The sequence below is a fragment of the Lepidothrix coronata genome, unplaced genomic scaffold (assembly GCF_001604755.1).
Source record: "Lepidothrix coronata isolate B3197 unplaced genomic scaffold, Lepidothrix_coronata-1.0 Scaffold5, whole genome shotgun sequence".
Classification (NCBI taxonomy): Eukaryota; Metazoa; Chordata; class Aves; order Passeriformes; family Pipridae; genus Lepidothrix; species Lepidothrix coronata.
This window is the reverse complement of record NW_016690185.1, coordinates 8,610,425-8,634,748: the sequence shown is the minus strand read 5'-3', so window position 1 is coordinate 8,634,748 and position 24,324 is coordinate 8,610,425. Positions and strand designations below refer to the sequence as shown.

General features: G+C 38.9%; 1 protein-coding gene across 1 annotated transcript in view; it reads left to right on the top strand.

The window, feature by feature from the left end:
* Positions 1 to 17,264, top strand: part of LOC108503470 (RNA-directed DNA polymerase from mobile element jockey-like) — a 37,822-nt gene extending 20,558 nt beyond the window's left edge. Inside the window, 1 exon segment of the mRNA XM_017827421.1 lies at positions 17,076 to 17,264. Coding sequence (XP_017682910.1) covers positions 17,076 to 17,264 — 189 coding nt within the window.
* The last annotated feature ends 7,060 nt before the right edge of the window (positions 17,265 to 24,324 follow it).

The window sequence follows — 24,324 nt, the reverse complement described above, 5'->3', positions numbered from 1 at the left end:
TTCTGAGCTGAAAAGAACACATTAGGGTATTGACAGGCTACACTTTGGACTCTAACGGTGTATACTGGAAAATACCTTATGAAGAACGAGATGTGAAAAGGAAAAGGTGATAATGGGGGAATCCCATGAATTACTGATTCCATGAATAATGTGAATCCATCTCATGTGATCAGGAGGGTGAGCAGACATGGTTTTTGAGAAGAGACAGGTATTACAATACCACCTGTAACTCTACAGCTTTTTTCCTCGGGTCAAAGAAGTTAATCCGTCTACAGCATGTCTCATTCCCTTTGCAACTGTGTGATTGTTAGAGAAAAGCAAGGAGAGAACTGATAAGGTACTTTTAGGTCTTGTAACAAACACTTACGGACCAGGATTAAGATTTTTTGATGGGATCAAGATAAAGTACATAAAAACCCCCAAAGAAGCTAGAATAAGACCAATTGGAGCAGATCCTTCTATTTGTGTCCAATACACAAGGTACAGAGTGCAGTTTAGACTGCTTTGCCTGGGCCTGTTAACAGACCCAGCTGTTGTCTCAGCAGAGTGCATATACAGTACTCTGTTAACAATTCAAAGCTCTTTTATCCACACAAGCCTGTTTTAGATATAAAAAAAATATTAGGGAAAATTTGATTTCACTTCTTCCCCCAAAGTAGATTAACAGATAATACTAGGAGTGGCTGCTGGTGTTATGTTTTTTTTGATGAGACTGTCCCATATGTTTTGCTCTCTAGAGCAGTCTGATTTGAGTGCTGGAGTCTGACTGCATGCCAGATCACAGGCACAATACGCAAAAGAACGTAGAATCAAATAAGGAAGAGCTCAGTGGAAGATATAAATTTCACATTTCTTTATTTTGGCTACTATTTCAGTAAGGCAAGGCATTTTGGTCTGCCTAAATGCATGCAGTGCTGAGCTAAGAGATAACTCTTCCTTGTCCCAACTACTGCTACCTAGAGTATGTAATAGGGACCATTCCTGCCTTATGTTTTGACACTGATGATGCTCTGGTGCTATCATGAATGATGGACATCAGAAAGGCATCTGGGAGTGTTTGGTGGGTCTGGTTCCTCTCTTATTCTTGTATAAAAGACCTATGAGCAACAAGCATCCTTAGTTTGGAAGAAATACACTTCGCCACAGTCATTAACTTCTTTTAAAAATAGAATCGTGACATTCATGAGTGAAGGGAGGATTGCACTCCTGCTTTTAATTACAGTGTCGCAAAAAATTGTAATCTCACAATTAATTCAAATGGAGTTGGAAAGGGAAACTTGTCATGCAGATTGAGAACTGACTGCAATGCCATAATCAAAGGGTGATAGTAAATATAGACGTACCTCATTCAAACTCAAAGGCTTGTGGTGATTCTAGGGACTGATATAATTTAGTAACTGAATGAATAATCTAAAGGGGAGCAAAAGTTATAATCATCTCTTGGCTGAAACTCGGGACTGGAACAGGATCTCTGGGGTTAAAATATGAGATTACTACACAGTCTGAACTGTAGATGGGGGCTGGAAAAGAACTTATGTGCTTTGCAAGTGAGAGTACCAGGGGAGTTTTTATCTTCCATGCAGCAATGGATTACATAGATAGTATACATACTGAGGATCTCACAAGCTCAGGCTCTGTATATGGAAGTGCAGTTGTAAAACAAATAATTTCACAAAATAGCTGATTTTTCAATACACTAATTGTTAAAAAATGTTCGAAATGGGCATTTTATGACGTGACTGATTTTAGTGTTACAGTCATGTTGTTTGTCGTACGTCTATGGGCATCTTGTCACGCTGTGAAGAGTCAAATCATTACTGGGAAACAATGACCTTAACAACATTTTGCTGAAATAAATAAGCAAACTAAACCTTTGGAAATATAAAAAACCTTTTGTAATTACCAGTCTTGTATCACAATGTCTCCAGCTGTATCTGTCAGGCACCACATAATGTCTAGTGTCACAGAATCCCAAGAAGTTGCTCTCTGAACACTGATGAAACCTGGTTTTAGTATCTGTCTTCACTGCAGATGCCAAATTGAAGGGTGATATTAGCCACACCCTCCATTTCTTTTTAAGCCTACCCAGGCGTCTATCTAGAAATGTGATCTCTTCCTCCCTGGTCAGTTTATTTCAAATAAATTCAGAAATTTTCACTTAAACACAGACTGGAGAATTGTGTAAACCTTTTCTTTTTTCCTGAGGTGAGCAGACTACAGATGGTTATAAACTGCAAAAATGAACTGTGTACATGTGTCAGGTGATTCTGCAGGCAGACAGGAGCTGAGGGAGACAATTTAGCAGAAGTACCAGCAGATCACAACTACATAGCCTTTGTTCGGTTTGTAGCATGGACAGAGTCTACTTATGAATGCCTGCAAAATGTGCTGAAAATTCAGAACTCATGCAGAGTCAAGAAGTATGACAGAGGTCTCTTTGGTCAGAGACCTGACTGATTGGTGTTACTTAACCTGAGCTACAACACAACATAGCGGCTCTTTCCAGCTGATGTATGCCTAAACCCTTTAAACATGGAGTTCTCCAAAGGCTCTATAAACTGTAGAATAATATTGTATAAAATAGCCATTGCTTGGAAATGTTTGACAGGGCAGAGTATTAGGAGATAATAATTTCCAAGTATCTGAACGATGCATTTGTAAGCAGGCTCTTGGACTACTCCTGAAAGAACAAACTCTTCTTCCAGTTATTTTGCAACTTACAAATGCAAATGCCAGAGCAAATGTGGCATTGCACTGTAAACCCAGCAGCCTAAGTTTGAACGTGCCACTGAACTCATGCCCAAAATATCTTCCCTTTAGCCAAGAGAAAAGGGGAGACTGGGTGATTAAAGATGTTGTGAGGTAACTGCACCCTGAAGGAGACTAGCTGTTCCTTACCGGTGCTGAGCTCCAGGCTGCTGCCACCAGTTCAGAGGTTATGGAACTGCCTCTCCAAAGGCTGGTGGTATGGTGGCACCAAGCCAGTATTTCCCACATTCACCTGTGCTTGCAATGTAAATTCAGAAGAGCCCAAGAAAGCCCTCTTCTCCTTCCACAATATCCCAAGTGGTTAAATAAATCTGATATCAAACTGATGAACAAGTCTTCAAACGTTGGCCTGTCTCCTAAATAGATTTACAAATAAGCACCAACTGTTTCCTTTGCAAATCAAACTCCTTGACACTAAGCAAAGTAATTGTAGTGAGCCTTCTGGGAATTAAATGTATTTACTGCTGATGTTTTTAAAATAGTTGTTTACAGGGTGTCAGATAGTAAGACTGTGTATGATTTATAGCAAATGGCAACATGCCAGATTTTAAACTCTACTTGCATGGTGGCTTGCCTGCTAGCTTGGTTGGATAGAAGGAGAATATTTAGCTTTCTGCTGTAAATATACTTTATGATTAGCACTCTTAAAACAGAAAATGGGAAATATAGAGTAGCAACTTCTGTTAACATTTATATAAACTCCATTAATCAAGTGCCTTCTGTATTGTATCCTCCTTGCTTTTATGTTCCAAGTTGACCATTCTTTTCATCGTAGAAAACACTTTCTGTTACAACATTTATATTTTTTTTTTAATGGTTATGTTTTGAATTCCACTTTGATGGCCTTGATAGACATCTGGGACATTTTGAAATATGTACAACCAGTTACTTCATTATTTATTGCACTGCAACTGCCTAGAAATGAATGGAGGATTCTGCTGTACTTGCCATTGTACAGTTGAAGTAGAACTTTATTAAACCTGCTAATGTGATGCATATATATCTGGACAGCTGCATTGAACTTTTTTTGTGTCCTTATAGAAACTGCTTATCCACAGAATGGCAGCTATTTTGAGCAGCTTAAACAGGAAGGTAAAACTAATTTTTTGTAGGCCATTTTATCTTACCTATTGGAATGAAGGATGTCTTCTGCATGGGGCAAACATGACATATACTCTTTGTAGAACTACTTAGTTGCTTCCAAGAATGCAGTCTATCCTCATACCAGATCAGTGATGGTAGAGGTGGTCTAGGAAGGTCTGGGAGAAGTTATTTGTCCCTGCTTCCTGATCAGTCACATCATCAAGGGACCAGGAAGGCAAGGGTGGAGAAGCTGATATAGGTATCTTAAGCCTTCCTACAGACAAAATCTTCTTTACTTATTACTTATTATACCAGGATCTAGAAGAGAGACACTGCACCTATGTCCTGTTCCTGTTTCTTCATCTTGCCAACCTTTCAAAAGATTTCCATACTTGAATGGATTTTAGACATCATCAGGGTGATGAGAGAGGAATTGTACTCTTGATAGATGGGTCATCTACAATACTTTTATTAAGTAACTCTCTTTCTCCTGCAACATGCATACACATGCACAAACAGACAAACACACATTCACTAAATTTTTGCAGATATTTCCAAAATATTGTGTGTACATGTTGTTCTTATTTTGCATCCTGCATTGAACTTCTTTATTCAGCCTTCTGAGATGAAAATACCTCCAGGAAATCAGAAATAGATTTAACTAAATTTTGCTTTTAAATTTCTACTACAAATCAGAGATGAGGTTTGTGCTTGTACAAGGATAATTTTTGACCTCAAGACAGACTTTTAGACCTCCAAAGCACACACCATTGTAACAAAATTAGAGTACATGGGCTATGCTGGAACTCAGAATAATGACAACATTTATCCAAATGCATTCAGAGAAATGTTTGGTATGTCATTCTATTTAACAGTTACAATTAGCAGAAATTAATTTTTATGCTTTTTTTCTTCCTAGTGAAAAAAAAGCATAAAGACAGCTTTATAACTGGTACATAAACCACTAAGGGGAATACATCATGGACTAGTTTTTCTGCTGTTGTACTTATAAATCTTAAAGTAATGAAAATTATTTCTTTTTTCATTAATTTAATTTATTTCCATGTTTTTTCTCTCCTTTCATCTCTCATTCCAATTATTATTTTCTTTTCATAATGGTCTTGTTAAGTACTTACAATCCAGCTGTAATCTGTTGCCACAGCATTTGCACAGCTGAAAAGAAAACATTACTGAATTGTCAGGATGTTTTCAACTTCATTCAGGTTGACAACCTGGAAATCAGCTGTACAGACTGTATTAATGCCGCTACAGGGAAATCTGAGCTATTTTCCTGCCATTAAATCATCTTAACAGCAAGCAGCATACTCCAGAGTCAAACTGCTCGGCTCACACTTTTATGTTTCCTAAATAAGTTGCTTTGAGAGAATTTGGAATTTGTTTTATATGTCTCTCTGGAATAAAAAAGCTGCTCCTTAATCACTGTTTGAACTAGTGGTAGAGTGCCAGTGTAGCTGCGATAAGTTTACTGAGGACAACTGGTTCTGAGATTAAGTCTGAGCTGCTCTTCCACTGAATTTAAGAACTGAAATTCATAAGAGACCAAGAGTTTGACTTGTTCAAAGAGAACTGACTTCACCTAATGCTGGTTAAACTATATCTTCATTTCACTTAATTGTGGTCTTTTGGAAACCCCATGTGCACACATGTAGGTCTTTTTTATTTTTTCATAATTCCATCAGTTTAAAGCACACTGCCTCACTATGGGAATATTTGAAAGAGTGCAGACACTAAAATTGGCACAAATGAAAGGCAATACAGTCAAGGAGAATTCTTTTCCTTAAAAATCAAAGAAGAATCTAATTAGTGATTCACAACTAGACCTTCAGGATTTAGACAAAAGTATTTTAGGATTTGGCAGAAGAAAATAAATGCCTTGATTCTAAGTTTGAACATGTCCATACAAAGCTTAAAGGAAGAAAAGCAAAAAGGTGCTGCTGAGAGAAAAGTCTAATCAGAGTTCAAGACAAAAGCAGAATTGAATCATGGGAAAAGAGACCAATTGTTTCTCAGATAAAGGCAAGGTGATGTTTTCTATAGGAAATAGAAAGGAAATAATCTGAAGGTGATGCAAAGGGACCTCGTGGAGCAATTTTAGAGACAGAGACAAAGAGAGATACAAGTGGTTCTTGGGCATTGGATGAATTTAAATGGGAAAATATGCATAGAAGGAACAAAGTGACATCTGCAGTAGTCAGATGATACATCTCTAAGAGAAAAATGAGAGCAATTTCAGACAGGGCAGTACACAGTGAGTGTGAACAAAGACAGGAAAAGAACCAGGAGCTCCTGGGTCAAAAGAATCATTCATGACATATACATGATGGAGAGCCGTGTAGCCAGAAACAGATGTATAAATGGAAAAAAAATAAATATTGAGGCAACATCAAGATATGCAAAGCAGTTGAAGGAAAGCATGTGGCCAGCACAATAACAGGAAGCATATAGTGTCTGCTAGACCACGTTATTCAAAGGAAAGTGCCCCAAGCAGGGCTACTTGCCAAACAGTTGGTGTTTTAAGACCAAATAAATTTGCTGGTGGCTACAGGCCTCACATTTCTTTGATCAAAAGTCCCAGATAAGAGACACATAAATGCATATGTATATAAACTTCTGACACATTGTGTATGTGTTGTGCCACGGCTGTATGTGCACTGGTTGCTCGTACTTGCAGTGCATGTGCAGATTAGTCAGACATCATGTGCCCAGCAGTTTTAGTGCACTTTGGTTGTGTTGGATTTGCTCTAAGGAAGAGACTAAGCTATGCTGTGTGTGGACAGTGACCATTTGTCTATGATTTCAGGACATCTGCTAGCCCAGACTCATCCTTTTCTGGAAGGTGGAAATAGAGGAGGAAAACTGTGCCTGTGTTGTTGGATAAGGATATTGATGAAGTGTCTAAGAGCAAAGACTTCTGCACAGCATAGGCAGAAAAAAATACTGTCCAGGTCCTTGCAGAGCAGGGGTAGAAAGTTTAGCAACAGTGCAGCCACTTTCACTTTTGCTACAGTGCAGTATGAGAAAATGTACTTATGCCACATGGTTTTGTTACCTGAACTGCGCTGCCAAAATAGGTAGAACAGCTCAGAATGTCAAACTGAAGCCACAACGTTCATACATTTTACATCAGCAAGGCTGATAATGTCATGACATACTGGGGAAATGCAGATTTAGATGTAACCATTTGGACAAATCTTGATGCCTGTGCGATAGCTACGAGAACAGAGCAAGTCCTAAGAATATTTGTCTTAGCTTCAGGAAGCATGATAACAATTTTATAATCTATGAGAATGCTTGTGAACTTGTCTTCCAGCAGAAAAGATCGAGGAAGCTTTTCTCGGTGTGTTTAAAGAATACATGATGCACCCCAGAATCCAAGGATTCAGGTACTTCTAAATGCAGTATGACAGGGGACAGTAGCAGTATATGATTGAGCATAACTGAAAAAGGGGGAAACCTCAGCAGTTGAGATTACCAACACTAGTGTAAGATAAGTGAGTATGGGCCTTCTATAGCTGCAATCAAAATCAGGTATCAAAACTAAGGAGACTGTCTCTGCTGAGCCTGAGCTACCTTGCAGCAACCAGTCTTCTCCCTTTTTCTGCTGGATTACGTGACCACACAGGACTTTATCCTTGGGGCAAATGTCTCATTTGTCTTTTCTTCCTCTCTGCAGCGCAGCTACAGTCTACCTGGCCTAGAGGACGTTGCTTTCAGGCCCTCTTCAGCAATTACAATCTGCTTTAGGCCACCGTGTCAGATTGGACAATCTGGCAGAAGGAGGAGTTGAAGTATCCTCACTTGTCTGTCTAGAAGACAACTCTTCCAGAGTATAACTTCTCCTATGTTCACATAGTATCTGCACAAGTCCAGAGAGAGTACAGTGAAATATTAGATGGAATAGGAATTCTTGCTGTTGACAATCTAGTATATAGGGACACTCAAGAAACACCTAATGGCACTACTCATAAGATGGAGTGCCATCTAAAACTGAATCACAGCAAAATAAAAGTAGGTGCTGTGTGAGTTACTTCGGTCAGACATTAGAAAAAAATACCCTTGGATCTGTTCAAACAAAGTGAAAACAATAAAGCATTTTCAAATCTCCAACTTCTTGGTGGAAAAATGAGAATCCATAATAAACTAGATGGTTGATCTATTAATAGATTAATACATATCATTGTTATCAAGCCCAAATAAAAAGAACATCTTATTGGAAAAATCTGATGGAAACTTTGAGAACACAGGGAGTGTAAAATTTTTAAACCACAAAAAATGTCAACAACAAAGTCACTGTATGTGTACCAGGGTATGTTCCTAGACATTCAGGTCACAATGCTGAAAAGGTAGATAAGCTGTAAATAGTGGACAAAGAAGTATTTTGCAGGAGACACTTTGGGGGCATAAGAATTGAAAGTGTAGAGCTATCACAGGAAAATTATACTCAGACAGGAAAGAATTTACCACTGTCACTGGATGTCAGTACATACTGTGCAGTATAGCTGAAATAGATAACAAACCTTAGGGGATATTCCTGACAAATCTTAAGCTTCTGCACCATCTCAAATTCACACATGATCATAAACCTACAAAGGCATGACTTCAAAGTGAAATACAAGCCCAGAAGAGAAATTCCTGTAGCAACGTGAGCTGGTGTCTGCAAAAAAAGGCACAGAAATTCTGAAGTAAGGAGCATTAATATGATGAATTTTTTAAAAGAATTGGTCAGGATGACTTGCCCAAAACCAAGTTCTCCTATCCTATCAGGACCTCAAGAGTCTGAAAATACAAAGCTAACCTGGAAAATTAATGGAAAGAAAGCAGTGACACTGAAGAAAAGTCCTTCGAGGCATTTGCAAAGATTTATGGATCTGACAGTGATATTATGGAAGTCTGAAGATCAAACATACTTCACCAGTGCCAAATGTGTGCGAAAGACAGGGCATGGTTAGGACATGCTGATGATTTATATCTTTTTTTTTCGTATGGCAATAAAATGTGTATACATCTGAAATATTTGAATACATTTATCTGCATTAGTCAGTTAATAGATACTCCCATCATGGAAACTGCTAGAGACAGAAGCAGAGGCTCTTATACTAACAGATGATGTACTTTAGAGAGCCCAGGAGCAATGGATAACTGATCTAGAGGATATCCTTAACCTGATGCTAGATTACTATTACAAAAATATGTTTGAGGTAGCTCCAACAGACAGTGCACTGATGATCTCTGGACTGGGTGACACAAAAGTGATGTTCACAAGCTAAAGAAGCAATAATGACCTTACTTCACACAGTGAACCACAGGGCATATTTTAAAAACTTCAAAGCAGTAACTTTTCATTTACGTGTGGGCACACACAGACGAACCAACCACCAAGGGTAGAGCCAACCACCAGCACTGCTCACTGTCCCTGGAGCTGGCTGAAGCACACACAGCTGAACACGCAGATTCTGATTCTGTTCAAGGTGGTCAAGAGTGCTACCTATTTGTTTATTAAGCTACTAAAACACACCTCTGGAGTCAAACATTTCATCTCTAAAGGCAAGAAGAAAGTGCAGAGCTGTAACCCCTGTGACAAGACTATGTTTTTCTTTCCAAAACCTGTCTCCATGGTGAAATAAAACAGATGAATGAACAGAGGGAAAAAAAGTAGAAATACCATTCATGATAAAAGTGCTAGTATACGAAATTGCCTCCGAAAGAGGCAAGTTATAAGGCAAATTATAAGGGCCAGTGCCATTCCAGTGAGAAAACTGAACACCATGGCCTGCGTGTTTGCGAGTCAAAAGAGGGGTTCCTCTCTGGGTGAAATTACAGATACTTAGGAGCTACTTGTATCAGTATGAGTATGGCAGGTGGTGACCACACAAGCCCTGTGATATTTGTCGGGGCCTTCCCATCAAGCCATCTACCTCTGGAAGAAAACAAGCAACACAGATCACAGCCAACACACTCCTTGGCTGACCTAATGGCAGTGTATAAGAATGCGCAGAACAGACCTTGATACGGATGCGGGAGAAAATCCAAACTTAAAAGTCAGGGGACTTTTACAGCATCCTAACCCTGATTCAGACTTTGTGGTTTCCCTGAGCTTCATCTTCCCTATGAAAACATGTATGCAGAGCTTTTGCTTAGAGACTCCAAAAGTGTATTTACTTATTTACTCATTTACTTCATTTACTCTACACAACAAGCTTCCTAAATGCAATGTCCCATACCTGGGCTTGTGTTCCCCATGGAAGGAGTGAACTTTGCTGTCACATGAAGTCAAATGAAAGTTGTGTCTGGGAAAGCAATGAGGGAATTAACTCATGGTTTGATCTCGTAAAAACTGACCAGAGTTTCTCTTGGTAGGAAATATACTCTCCTGTGTCTCCACCTGACCTAAAACTCCTTCACTCTTTAGGTATCTTTCTCTATCATGCCCACATCTCCTTTCTAGTACTTTCCTTCCTTGTTTAGCTTTTTAAGAACTTCTGATACCCTTCATAAGAAAGAAATAAAACAGCACCAACCACTTCCTCAGGGCATCTAGGAGAATTCGACCTACACAGGAGCTCAAGATCTAGCAACACACTGTCATAAGGTCTTCCAAATCTCACAGGCAGCATTTAGGTACTGTCTATCCCAGACTGTCTTAGATCTTGAATTGTTTCCCATCACCATTTGAACATTCAAGGCATGTACTGAGCTACATTCTGATTTAAGTCTTCTAGAAGAAGTGATTCTAGCACAGCATGTTTTTCAATTTTTTATACTAAAACTTATGTAACAGAGAAGTATATAGATGCTGAGTTTGTAAGAAGGGCTATGCTTGTCTTATATGAAAAGTTCTGTTCACTGGCTGACAAGGATGCCTGCTGCTTCCCAGGGAGAAGACACATTTGCCTGAATCACAGAATGGCTGAGGTAGGAAGGCACCTCTGGAAACAGCCTACTCCAACCCACGACTGAGCAGGGATATTGAGCAGGTTGCCCAGGGCTGTTTCTCATTTGATGTCTGGAATCCCTTTACATATCAGAGGTTGACATTGTGACAAACAGCATGTCATTGACAAGAAACTTCAGAGCCAGTATCATGATTTTAAATTAGGTACCAAAATGCAAGTGATGGGATGAAGGAGTGATGCATTTCCAGTCCAAGGGATTCTTTGAGAGTAAGAAGATACAGCAGCAGATTTTTAACATCAGCTTATGATCTTATTTGGAAAGACAACACCCAAGAGAGGTGATCTGTCTAAGGAATTAGGCCCTAATTCTGATGAGTGTGAAACTGTCATGTTAGCTTTGCCACCTGAGCAAATCAGACAACACCGCACAAGACCGAGTCAGCACATGAAGCAATTTTTAGGTGTGCTGCCATTTAATTTCTTTTTACTCATTCTCAAAGCCAATAAATAATTCCCTGACTTTTTTTTGCTACCTTTTCTAGAGTAAATATCTCTTCTTTAACTTTGAAGTTTTCTTCCATTTCAGAAGCTATTTTAGGCTGGCCTGATAAATATTAAACATTTTCCTTTCAGGTTGTGAAAGGTCCCTGGAAGATGCCGGTTGTATCTAGGGCACTTTGTTACTAAACAATAAGAACTGGTAACAAGGGCTACCAAGTTGGTGGCTAGAAATATCAGCAACACACAGGGTGCAAGCAGCAGGGCAAGGCAGAAATGGCCTGGAAGCTGAGCATTGTACTGACTCTGACACCTAAATACTGACTGATAACATGGCTCACTGGTGTGACTCAGACCTGTAACTCCATCATGGATGTGTAAAGACAGCAAATTCCTCAGTGACTGAGTGCCCCAAACTCCCAGGTTCTGCAGTAAGACTCCAACTCCCCACCTAATATGTGCTGCTGGAATTCATCCACAGCAAGGTGAGGGCTGGCATCTGCAGATTTCATGTTTGTGGCAGTGTGACAGAATATAGTTGTATTACAGTAATATAAGACATTATGTTTCTGTAACACTACTGTTTCAAGAGAAGCAAGATACCTCTAAATAGTGTTTCTTGGTCATTGTCAATGTGTGCCAAGCCTGAGTTGCTAATAACAGAAGATTTTTAAGTCCTTATTAGTTTGAAACCCTGTTACACTTATTTCAGGGTAATCTGATCCTGGATCACTTGTCCCAGAAGCCGCTGCAGTAGGAAGGATGGTGACACTGTCAGCTGTCACAACCAAGGGAAACTGGAAGACCTTTTTTCTGAACCTGTCGTTGCATGGTTTGATAATTTGTTCCTATGCAATACTGTTGATTTCCATTCTATTTGGAGCAGTTAAGACCAAAGCTTGATACTAGTCTGGATGGAAGTTAAGGTGAAGTTCGGATGTTCAAGGTGAGAAAAATAGAGAAAAGACTCTGGGTTCTTAGCCCAGACAGCTATTAAATGACCTGGTACCTGATAGTAGATGACACCTGCTACTTGAAAAAATAAAATACTGTATATGCAGTAAAAAAATGTTGAAGGATTCTGAATTAACTTATTTAAATTTCAATTCTACAAAAGTTGTCAAAGCTTTTTTGTGTAAGAAAAAAAAATAATCCTTTTGTCGTAAAAGCGGTTTAAATTCACTGTCTTCCATTTTAACTGCCCATACCATACTATGGCTGCTGTACATACTACCACATACCTTGAAACCCTTCTTTTGATACCAGAATACACATAACATGCACATGCCATTCCCCTAGCCAAACCTGTACATAATCCAGACCCTCAAACAGATTTTTCCCTCTTTAACAAAAAGTGTCAGCAGCAAACCACACACGTGCCGGTAGCATTTCTGCAGATAGCTGCACACAAAAGCCAAAGCCTGACGGTTACCATGGGATTATCTCATTAAGCTTTTACTGAATATACTGCATTCTTCAACGTCTGTTAATCTTTGCTGTTCTTCCCACTCTCCTTTAATTCTCTTGCTGTCTGTGTGGGAATGTGAATTGTATCAAATTCAAGCAAGGGTAAGGGACCTGCTGTGCTCTGTCACCTAGGAGTGTGGTTCCACAGTCATGTTTGGCTTGAAAAATACCATGTCTCAGACTCTCTCCAAATAGGCGTTGCTATATGTGTATTTTGGAAAAAAGAAATCAGCTAGTGCACCTGTTGTTATTTATGAATAATAATAAAAAGCTTTGAAGAAGGGTACTTAACCTCCCTTCCTGATGAGCATTGGACCAGGTTCTTGTTTTCCCTAAGCACCCTTTGTGTTCCTTTAGCCAGTGCAGGAGCCTTCAGATGAGCGTGTTTTACACTCACTCCTGTTATTACTTCAGTCCCATGAAGGCCTATTCACACTTCCAGAGAGGTATGAGGAGGTCCTGGGTAATGAAGACAGTTATTATTTCACGAGAAGCAGTCCTTTCTGGTTTACACACACATCCTGTGTGCACAAGCTTGAAGGAATGGTCCCTGGGGAAGACTTGGCTCTGTGGAAACATTAACTGTACCTTGGGTCTCAACAGAAAAAATTCTGTCTTTTTGGTTTCAAAAAAGAGCATGGCATATCCCACTATACCCAAAACCACAGGGAGGCTGGTGCCACATTTTAACGCACGCCCTGTTTTACTTAGGGGGGTTTTCCCTCTTTAGCTCCTCAGATAAAGGAGCCTGAATGACAGATTCTCCTCACTCTTGTCCAAATTTGCAGTATGCTCCAGATATGTCAAGAAGATCATCAGCTATTGCACTGCTCACCTGTTATGGATGTGCCTGTTTGGAGACAGCTGCTATCCTGGATCAGGCCACCTGCAGTGGCCCCAGGTGTTCCATGGGCTGCAGCACAAAGCTGTGGCTGTTGCAACCTGCAGCAGGTTTTTAGAGAGCCGGGAAGGGAATTAGGGTGGTTTGCTGCTGGCACATTGATGTTAATGTGTTTACTCACTTCAGGATCTTATGAGAATTGCCAGTGAATTCAGATAACTGACAGGATCTTAGTTATAATTAGTAGCAGCTTCCATTCTGACACACTGGAAGGGCTAACAACATTTTTCTTAAGGCAGAGTTGTTATGCTCTCCTCCAGAGAGGTACTTAAAAAAAATACATTTTCTAGCAAAAAGCCTCTCCTACTTGTTTAGGACAGATGGGAGAGGAAGGGATTCTGAAGTGATGGAGTTTGAGGGTAAAAAATTATTGTACAAACTGTCACATAGCGTGGGCTGTTGCAGATCAGCTATTTTTGATATTACTGACATGCATCCATATCAGGAACTCAAACAGTATCAGAGTAGATCTGGATGAAGTTTCTATTTCTCTCTTCATACAAGCTGTGAAAAATCGCAGGGAAATTAGCAGAGTGTAATACATGTGGAGAGCTGAATCCCAAGGGGTGAATCAAATGACTGAATTTATTTAGCCTGATGAGCGAAGTGTATCTTTTCACACGGTCTGATGACTGATTTTCAAAAGTCATTTTGTTCCTTTTCAGAGGAATTTGAAAATGAAAATAAACATTAGTGGACCTTTCAAAAAGGCCTAAGAAGCTAAATACCCAAGAAGAAATTAAGATCTGCTGCCTTCAGTGAAACTGGGGGTCTGATTTGAGGTTAACACTCCTCACAGACACCACAGAAATAAGGTGCCAAAAGGAATGGCTCGGGCTGCTGAGTCTGGTTCTTGACAACTGAAAATAGCCCCATAAAATCAGAGAAGGCCCAGTCTGAGGGGCCCTTCACCATCCATACTTCCCCAGAAAGTCCTCATTATACATGTCAGCAGGCCCGTCTAGAAATCTGTTGTTATACATGTCTACAGGTCCTTTTAGGAATCTGCCTGGTTTTTCTCTCAAGATTCTGTTATGGGCAATACAGATGAAAAGTAAAGTGCAGAAAAGGAATCATTCAGGGGAAAAACTGAATGATGAACTTCCGTTTTACAAGCTTGGGACTCCTAAGAGCGCAAGAAACAGAAAAGATGGTAGGACAGGGAGATGATCGGGGGCAGTGACCTGTCAACCCAGTTAAACATAATTTATCAACCTGAGATAAACAGATCTTCTGACCATAATTTGTATGACTTCCAGGACTGAGAAGCTTTTTTTTTCAGTATAAGCGGTCTGTAAGTATGAGCTTTTAAGATTAATCCTGATGGTTAACACAACAGTACTCTGGTGTTGTAGAACACTTTTATGTCAATTTTTCCTGCTATTTCCTTTGGTTTTTCTAAATGTAATATGTACTTCTAAATGTAAAATGTTCCCCACTGATATGAGGAATTACAAAATAATAAATAAAGCAAGTAATTACATCAATAAGTACTAATAAAAGTAATAACACTAAATAATTATGCATATGACTCAAGGTGTCTTCACATCCAGAAAGGAGGCTTGAAAATGTTCAAACAATGACTTATCTTTTTTCACCTAAAGTTTATTTTTTGGAAGTGCACCTGAGCTATAGCTTTCCTAATGCGAATGTTTTGGAGTGTTGTCCCTGCTTGCCAAAACTGTCTCCTCTGATTGAACTTACTCTTTAGTAAGTGCAAAGTGAAGCAAGGCAGGGCTTTGCCGCCTCAAATGTAAAAAACTGTAGCCAGACAGGAGTCTGACTGCTTCTCCTACAAGAAGGTCATGATCTGAGTTAAAATAGAGACTTGGGAAGTGATTTCTACAGATCCAGACTTTCTCTTCCTTCTGGTGCCAGAAGGATGTGACCTCACTGGTCGCCTATGGGTACTGCTGGTGATGGATCCAGAGCACGGTGCGGGGTTGTCGGTGGCTCTGGCAGGCACAGGGAGCAGGGATGTAGATGTTGCTGCCCTTCCTGGCTCCCCCTGCTTTAAAGACTTCTCTTCTCCATTTGTGCCTAGACCTGTCCCTGCTCAGGTGGCACAGCACCACTGACACACTGGATGCTTTGTCACTAGGGATGAAGAGACCCTATTTAATTTTCACTGGTACTCACCAGTGGTTCAGTTTAATAACTCCACACACCCATGAGAACTGAGACTGTCATGGGGCAGCAGTCGCAAGTGTTCAGGTGTGAGAAGTACAAGCTCAAGGAGACAGGACTGAAGGAGCAATGCTAGTTTGTCATGTATTTCCTTTTACAGGGAAGAATATGAGGTTGTGTATGCTGTCAGAGTGGGAGTCTCACTTGGACAGAGTTTTATTGGAACTACATTTCAGGCTGTGAATTAATGAATAAGAAGTATTTTTGCACAGGAGAAACTCCAGACTGAGTAATGCCTTTGGCAAAAGTATTGGATTTCCAGACGCTCTGGATACTATTAACCTGTCTTTTGAGGTTGTGCTTTATCTTTCTGTTTATGTGCAAAAATTTCCCTGGTGCTGAATTAGTTTGCTCAATGGAAATCTTATCAAGTCTGAAGAGCTCTGTGAAATTGTGCAAGAAGCTAGAAGGATGTGAATTGCTTACACTGAGAACTCTGGGTTACAACTGATATTTAACATTTATACATAAAGGGAAAAGAGGTCATGTAGCAGATTCCTACTGTCACATTGGCCAAATAGCTATGCAAATGTCTTTTGATTTCTCCTTAATATTCATGTTTTGCAGAGAAACTCCTAGGGTGCTAATCCCCTGGAGTGATATTCATTCACATGAAATGAAATACACAGAAGAGTGGGAATGATAGAAAGATTTTAGTGGCACACGTTTGGCAATGAGCAAATCATGTGGGTCAACATAAATGAGTACAGATAAAATTTTATATCACCAGACCATGCATTTCACAAATGTTGAGCATGATAGGATAAAAAAAAAAATCTAAATTTTTTGTCGAGTATTTAAAAATTATTGAGGATAATGGTTGTGATTTTTTGTTTTTCAAGTAAAGAAAATATTCAAGCATTTTAATTGCAAAGTCTGAGATCTTGAAATCTTATTGAAACAAACAGCAAAATTCCCACTGATTTTAACTGGAGCTGGGACTTTACCCAGGTAGCCAACTACATGGGACTCAAAGAAGGGAAAAATAATAACCAATACATTTTAGAAACAGATGTTTTTTCCGAAAGGTTTTTTTTCTATCTTAATACATAAAAGTCTTATTTTCACTCCAAAGATTAACTCTGAGACTTCCTCAGCCCAACAAACAAGATTTTTGCATCCTCTTGAGATGCTCGAAATATTTCCAGTGGCAAGAAACTGTAGCTTGAATAAGAAGCAAATAACAGAATCAGAGAATGGTTGGAGACTGGAAAGTGCATGTGGTGATTATTTAGTTCAACAACCACTTATTGCAGGTTGCCCAGGACCACGTCCAGTTGAGGTTTGACTATCTCCAAGAATGGAGAACCCACGACCTCTCTGGGCAACCTGTGTCAGTGCTTGGTGACTTTGACAGTAAGAACGTCTTTCCTGATATTCAGAGGGAACCTCCTGTGTTTCAGTGTGTGCCCATTGTCTCTGGTCCTGTCACTGGGTATCATTAAGAAGTATCTGTCTCCATCTGTCTGTTATAATCCAGACCAAGGGACTGAACTAAAAATGTTGGACCTAAGACAATAGCTCATATTATTTTAGGGTGTGTAATTTTTGTATTTCACAGAAAGAAGGGCATAGTGATTGTTGATAGAAAAACAAAGCTAATAACAAGAATTCTAGCAACTATTTTCAAGATTGGAAAAATATCTGAAGAAAACAAACCCAATAAACAGAGAAAAATGAATAGAGGAAAATAATGCTGGCTGTATCTTATATGGCTCTCTGAAGTCATTGCCTGTGTGTTACCACCACCCAAAATGTGAACATGTGCTGCCTTTCTTGATGCCAGATCATCTTTGTAGTCACAAGAAGCAGCACAGCATCATCATTCATGAAGTCCGGGGCCTGTTACTCCTTTCAGTCAGCCCAGGGTATGGGGTATACAGCTCAGCCCCTCAGTCATGCTGACACAATTTTCTCTCACATTTTACCCTGCATTCTGTCAGTCTCCCACCACTACCTTTGCATCACAACATTCTTGTATGCAATCAGAGTTGTACCATGATTTCATTCTGCTAAGATCTTCATCAGTCTTTAAATGTTGTACTTTCATATTTTTGCATCCATCCCTTTGACACCCTCCAGTTTAATAGGTAGGGTGGTGTTTTCTAAATCCACTGGGGAAGGCTGTCACATGATGCAGGCTGCCATGACTCTTGTCACTAGGACTGTGATCTTTTATCTTTTACTTTTCATGACAAGTTGTTCCCACTCACCTAAAAGTGAAGTAAGATTTTTGCCAGTGCCAAAGATGCCTGAAAATGACACCCACATTGCATATATGTATGCAATAACACATGATAATTTTTTAAATTTTTATTTAGAGGTTCAGTATTCCTGATATTTTAAAGTAAAAATATTTGTTCAAATGAGACTCAACTCTATCAAATAATGGTTTCCTCTTGGTTTCAGTTCTTCATCCTTCACAAACCTTTGTTGTGCTCAATATCTACTATTTTGTAATCCAATTTGATCTATTTGGACCATTTCTGTGTGTTGTCTTTGAAGCACATACTATGACAATATTAAAATAGAAAATCATAGAATCATAGAATGTTTTGGGTTGGAAGAGACCTTAAAGATCTTCTAGTTCCAACCTCCCTGCCATGGGCAGGGACACCTTCCACTAGACCAGGGTGCTCAAAGCCCCATCCAATCTGGGCGTTAACACTTCCAGGAATGGGGCATCCATCACTTCTCTAGGCAACCTGTTCCAATGTCTCAGCATCCTCAAAGGAAATAATTCATTCTTAATATCTAATCTAAACCTGCCCTCTTTCAGTTTAAAGCCATTCCCTCTTGTCCTATCACTACATGCCCTTGTAAAAAAGTTATCTAAACTTATGGAAAAGATAGTGAAACTGCTGACCCTCTTGCATTGTTTTCCTGGATTTGAACTGCAAAATGTAAGGACAAACCAAACATGGAACAGATATTCTATTTAGTATTAACAGCACTCAAAATATTTTCTCATAGTAAGTTTGTGTCTAAAGTTTAAGCAGGTACTTGCATGTTATGCTAGACAAGACCTTACATCCTTGTCATGTTGAGCAGACATTGAAAGCAAAGATTAAATAGGAAACGTGTCTTTATACTAATTATAGATGGCTAGTATTTCTCAGGACCTGAGGGAAATAAACAGAAGTTCTCAGCTACTTGAAGTTTGGAGTGTACTGCTTTAAATCAGTAAATATGGACAATTTACATGCCTAACATGCCATATCGGCATGAAAACATTTGTCAGAAATTGATGAATGAAACAAGAAGAATAATGAAGAAAAATGATAGTACACAAACCCTCCAGAGAGCAAAATAAACAATGTAAGCATTTGGTAAATAAATCCCTGCAGAACTCTCAGAAATGACTCACTGATTAATTGAATCAATCCATCAACCTTTTGTGATTGCATCAATATGCAGTCCCTTTGATGCTGTTCTTCTTCCAAAGCTACTGTTTTAAATGCTTTTAAGATGTAGGCTATAATATAATACATAACTATGTGGAGCTATCATAAATTAATTGGATAATCTAGCAAGATATAATTGGCTTATTTTTTTACCCAAGTCTCATATGTACATGCTTAAACTAATCATATCACCTCATAACCATACTCCAAGTTCTCATTTCCCTGCTCTTCTTTTTCTGAAATTTTTTGGCACCCACTTTTTTTATTAATTAAAATTTAACAAATTTAACAGCAGAGTGAGACACTGAGATCATATTTTTTTCTTTTTCTTTTTTTTTTTATAAATTAAAATGTTCTCATTTGCTTACTTTATTTAAAACATAAACTCTTTGCAGAAAGGACTGTCTTATTTACTGTGTTCATAGATTGCACCATGCTTGTACATCCAGTAACTATCAGAAATTATAATTTTTGTATACTGAATGCCCATCTAAAAAATAAATACTTGAGACTTTGCATCTCTTGAGAGGAGGGATAGGAAAAGCTATGTAGAAAGAGGGGGAAACTGTAGGTGGTTTTGTATTCCCACCATAAAATACACTCACATGACAGATATGTTTGTGTGTAAATATGTGTGACAGAGTGAACTGAGCCAACATTTACGCAAAAGCACATAGATGCATGGATACTGAGAATCCCATGTAAATGAATTCAATTGCACATACGTACATGCTCTCCTAGGAACAAACATTCACCTGCGTGCACAGAAACCAACCATCCAAATGTTCGCAAGAGGGAAAAAACAACCCTGAGACAAATTTCAAGAGATTGAAATGTGAATCTAATCCAGTCAACATGTTGACAAACACATTTCCTAAGAATTTTCTTCCGTTTCACCTGTGCCTTTTGTAGCTCTGGATATTTATGACTGTCTATGTGCTCAATGAACTATAGCTTTGGCAAATGTAATTGCACATGTAAAAATGATTCCTACCAGGACTCACTGTACCTCATAGCTTCTGTAATGCTGCCACCCTTTACCCTTCTGTTAAGTGTCTCCCTGCATCTGGGACCTTTGTGCTTCCTCATCTTGTCATTTTGCAGATATCCACAGTGATACTGTCCTCCATGACTGTCATCACCATCATTATGTAAACAGTTGGAAACAATGGATGTTCCAAACAGAAGTATGTAATTTTGGGAGAGTATTTGGGATTGTGTTCAGGAAGATGGGGAGAGTGATAATAGGACAAGAAGATGGTGACAGGGAGAAATAAATTAAATACGTATGAAATAGCACTCTGTGTGGCAGAACTGGAGACTCTTGAAGAGCAAATGCTGAATATGAACATGCTGCTTCATATTTAGCTCCCCATAGCCTGTTTCCCAGCAGGACAATGGCAAAGCTAGGAAAGTGATTAGGTAACAGGTGGCAGCAAAGACCCTTTTCCACTGGTGGATGCAAAAGTATGGCTTTTGTACAGAAGAATTAATTTTGAATCAGAGATGACCGCAAATATTAGTTTTTTTAATTCTTAGGTTTCACAGTGATCCTATCTATCCAAAATAATAATCCCAAGGCATTTGGAAGTCCCAAGAGCTAAGTCTTCTACTCAACAGAGAGCAGGAAAGATGGTGCTTTTATTGGACTGAAGAAAAAAAATCTCTGAAGTGATCTTGGCAGAATTTGGAAGACCCTTATGAAAGACATTATCTGTCTCAGTTGATTTGTGAGAGATAAAGGAAAAGTTCATTTTAAAAGACCCTTCTTTTGTACATATGGAGAGAGATGTGCAACAAATGTATATATGATGCTACTTAGAATTTCACATTTGGTACAATATCTTTCTTCTCAGCTATGCAGAGGTCACAACTCTAACTAGCTGCAATTGCCTCTCTTGGTGAAGATCTGAACAGAGCAACTTTTCACAACACGAGATCAAACAGAGCTGATTTTTCCAATCCATGTCTGGGAATGAAGCATATTAGTGACTACAGGAAGAAAAGCTCTTTTACTGATTCATTCTGTGCTGCACCACTTCTATACATGAATGAGTAACTGCAGTCTAAAGGGCACTTTCTTTTATGCATGGTAATTACATTTAGTATTGCACATAGTTTGGAGCAGACCAATTAGCATAACAACTGCCTACATCTTTCTCCAAGGAGAAGTGGACAGAGCACTGCCTGCAGTATTGCTATGCATTGGTTCTTCAGTAAAACCTGGTTTACCTTTAGTGTCTGTCACCAATCCACAAGTGCTGGGAAGAAGCCAGATTCAGATTAGCTAGAAAAAAAGTCCATCAATTTCACCTCAGCTACTCATCAGTAGACAGTCGACAAGCAATACCTACCCATAGACTATTCACGGGCCTTTCCATCTTTGTGGAAAAATCCTCATCCTTTGAGCATTTGCATTTAAAAATAGAACAGAGGACTGGCAATGAAAATATTACAGGCTGGAAGGGTCCATGGTGTATGGAGTTTTGCTCTGGCTACTATCAATGTGCTTAAACAGAAGGTAAGCGTGCAAGTGATCAAAAGCTTCAGACACTGAGTTAATAGCCATTCTTATTTGGAGACATCCAGGAATCAATACATACTGTGCTAGGCTTTGCCAAAATTCTGTGCAGCAGTACAGTATTGCAAACTTAAATTAAGCAAATGGAGCACAAATCTTTTCTCCTTACCTGACTGAAAAGTATCACTTGCACTATAATGAAGGCCTAAAAAATCCTAATGACATTAATTAATACACTCTCTTTCTAAGGACTTAAGACAGTATGACCGACTATCTCAAAATGTATACTGTTCTGCTCCACCTTTATTAAATGACCTCAGGCATATATGTGTGAACTCTATAAACATTTCACAATATTTCTTCATTTCAGTGTAGGGACAATAAATGGCATATAAAAGAATATTAATGCAGTGGAAATATCCATGTTACATAGCTCCTTCTTAAAAAGGATTACTTTTGTAATACTTAACACTGTTGGCCACTGTATACCTATCATAGGCTTAAAATTCCTGATGAGTGCACAAAACCAGCCCTGCTTCCTAAGTGAAGAGTCTGTTGCAGTCAACCTTGTAAAGGAAACCTTTTAGTGTCAGTGATAATGAAAATACCTGCTACATATGACAGTGTTAAAATGGTGTCATGACCTGGCAATTTCTATTCAGTGCTGTCACATCCATGCACTGCACAGATCAGGATTGTCATCATGTAAATGTAATAGGATTATTTATCCTGCATTGTTGCTCAGCTGGTAACAGTAATTCTAAGTTTCCCGTAAGTTGTGAATAGCAGCAGGGGGCCATGAATAGCTTGGAAACCTATATTTTTTCCATTTATTTTTTTTAAAATGCAAATTACACTAGTAAGTCAAAAAAATCACTTTTGTTAAAAATACATTCAGAATTAACAAATGCCAAAAAAAAAGAAAAGAAAAAAAAACACATTTGGATTGTATCTCTTGCCTTCTGAATATTTTAGTTTATAACAAAAGCCCAGCCTAGAAAAATAACATTCTTTACTGGATTTTGAGGAGGATACAGCTGTACAAATCAAAAGTGCCATCCAGATATTCTCACATTACTGTGCTCTAAACTGTTTCCAGAAGAGATCTGTCCACTAATCATTTAGTTGAGTAGTCAACAGTCCTAATTTTTTAAATGATGGTGCTCTAACTGCAATTTAAGCAGGGTTATGAATACCAACTTCATATAGGTAAGTATGCGTATATATATATGTATACTGTGTGTAAGCGAGTGTGTGTATCTACTCTATATGTAATATATGAATACACATTTATATTGCAGTCTGTAGTAGTTTAGATGTGCTTCCTATTTCCTAAGCATTTTACAAACATTAACAATTCAGACCTCACAAAAAGCCTGTGAGGCACATATTATTCCCGTATTATAGATGGGAAGACTAAGACACAGAGAAACTAAGGCCAAAACTTTCTAAATTAAAATTAGGCCTATAAACTACATGTAGACACTTCATTAAATTGTCTGACTTCTAAAATTGCTAACTAGCAGTAGCTGCTGTTCCATGGGAAATCACTGAGAGGTATGAAAAATTATCGTCTGAAAATTCGATTGCTGCTTAGGTGCCTAAACTGGTTTCTTTTCATGTTAAAAAGTGATTTTTATAGAAATATCATCTTGATTAACTGGTATACAGGGAAAGATAAAAGAACCTGTTATGACATTTTCATTCCATTTAAACCTCTATGTTATGTTTAATTCTATACATCTGCTATATTTAATACTACATAAAAGTAGAAACTTTTGGAATTTTTCAAGTTATGGGAAATTTCATCCTGGCACTCGGAAGTTGCATGGGGTTTCCAGGGGGTGAAAAGCAGCTCTATCCAGAATGAACTCAGAATTTCAGGTCCCCAAGTATGAAAATTTAAATTTGAGATCCAAATCAGCAGTGAATGCTTTATAGGATCAGGCCTAGGGTACGTGCCTGTTTCATGCAGGAAATTCCCAGCAGTATCTGAGACAGGAGCCCTTGGTCCACTGCATCAGAATCTTCCTGGCTGATGCAGCCCCCAATAATAATTATTCCTGTGTATTTTATATACATAGACATACACACACATTCACACACTTACATATATATATCTATCTATCTATATAAATCTCACTGAATCAATGTAAGCATAGCTCCTGAACATGTCCCATATCTTGCTTTCACTGTCCCTCTGTCATTGTCCAGAGTTGCTGCTTGTGACACTGTACATCCATGCAGACACAGCAAAGGGCACTGGTTTGTACAGGGATGAGTGAGTGGTGTGAGCGCACAGGCCTTTGGAGCAAGGGCTTGGCCAGCAAGGAAAAGGGAGTTGCTCAGGTGTACCTCAAGCTTTTCCAAGTGTTGACCTTTCCTCTTGCCCTCAAAACCTATGTGGTCACTTCATGTGTGGTAGGTGCGTGCGTTTGTCTATGCAAGGTCTGAGCAAAGAAACAATGACAATCCAAGTTTCTGAAAAACCTGAGCAAAGTATTGGGTTTTCCTAGTGAAAGCCACCTATGTTCTTGAAAATACAGATCAGATGTAGAATAAAACATATGTTCCTAGGAG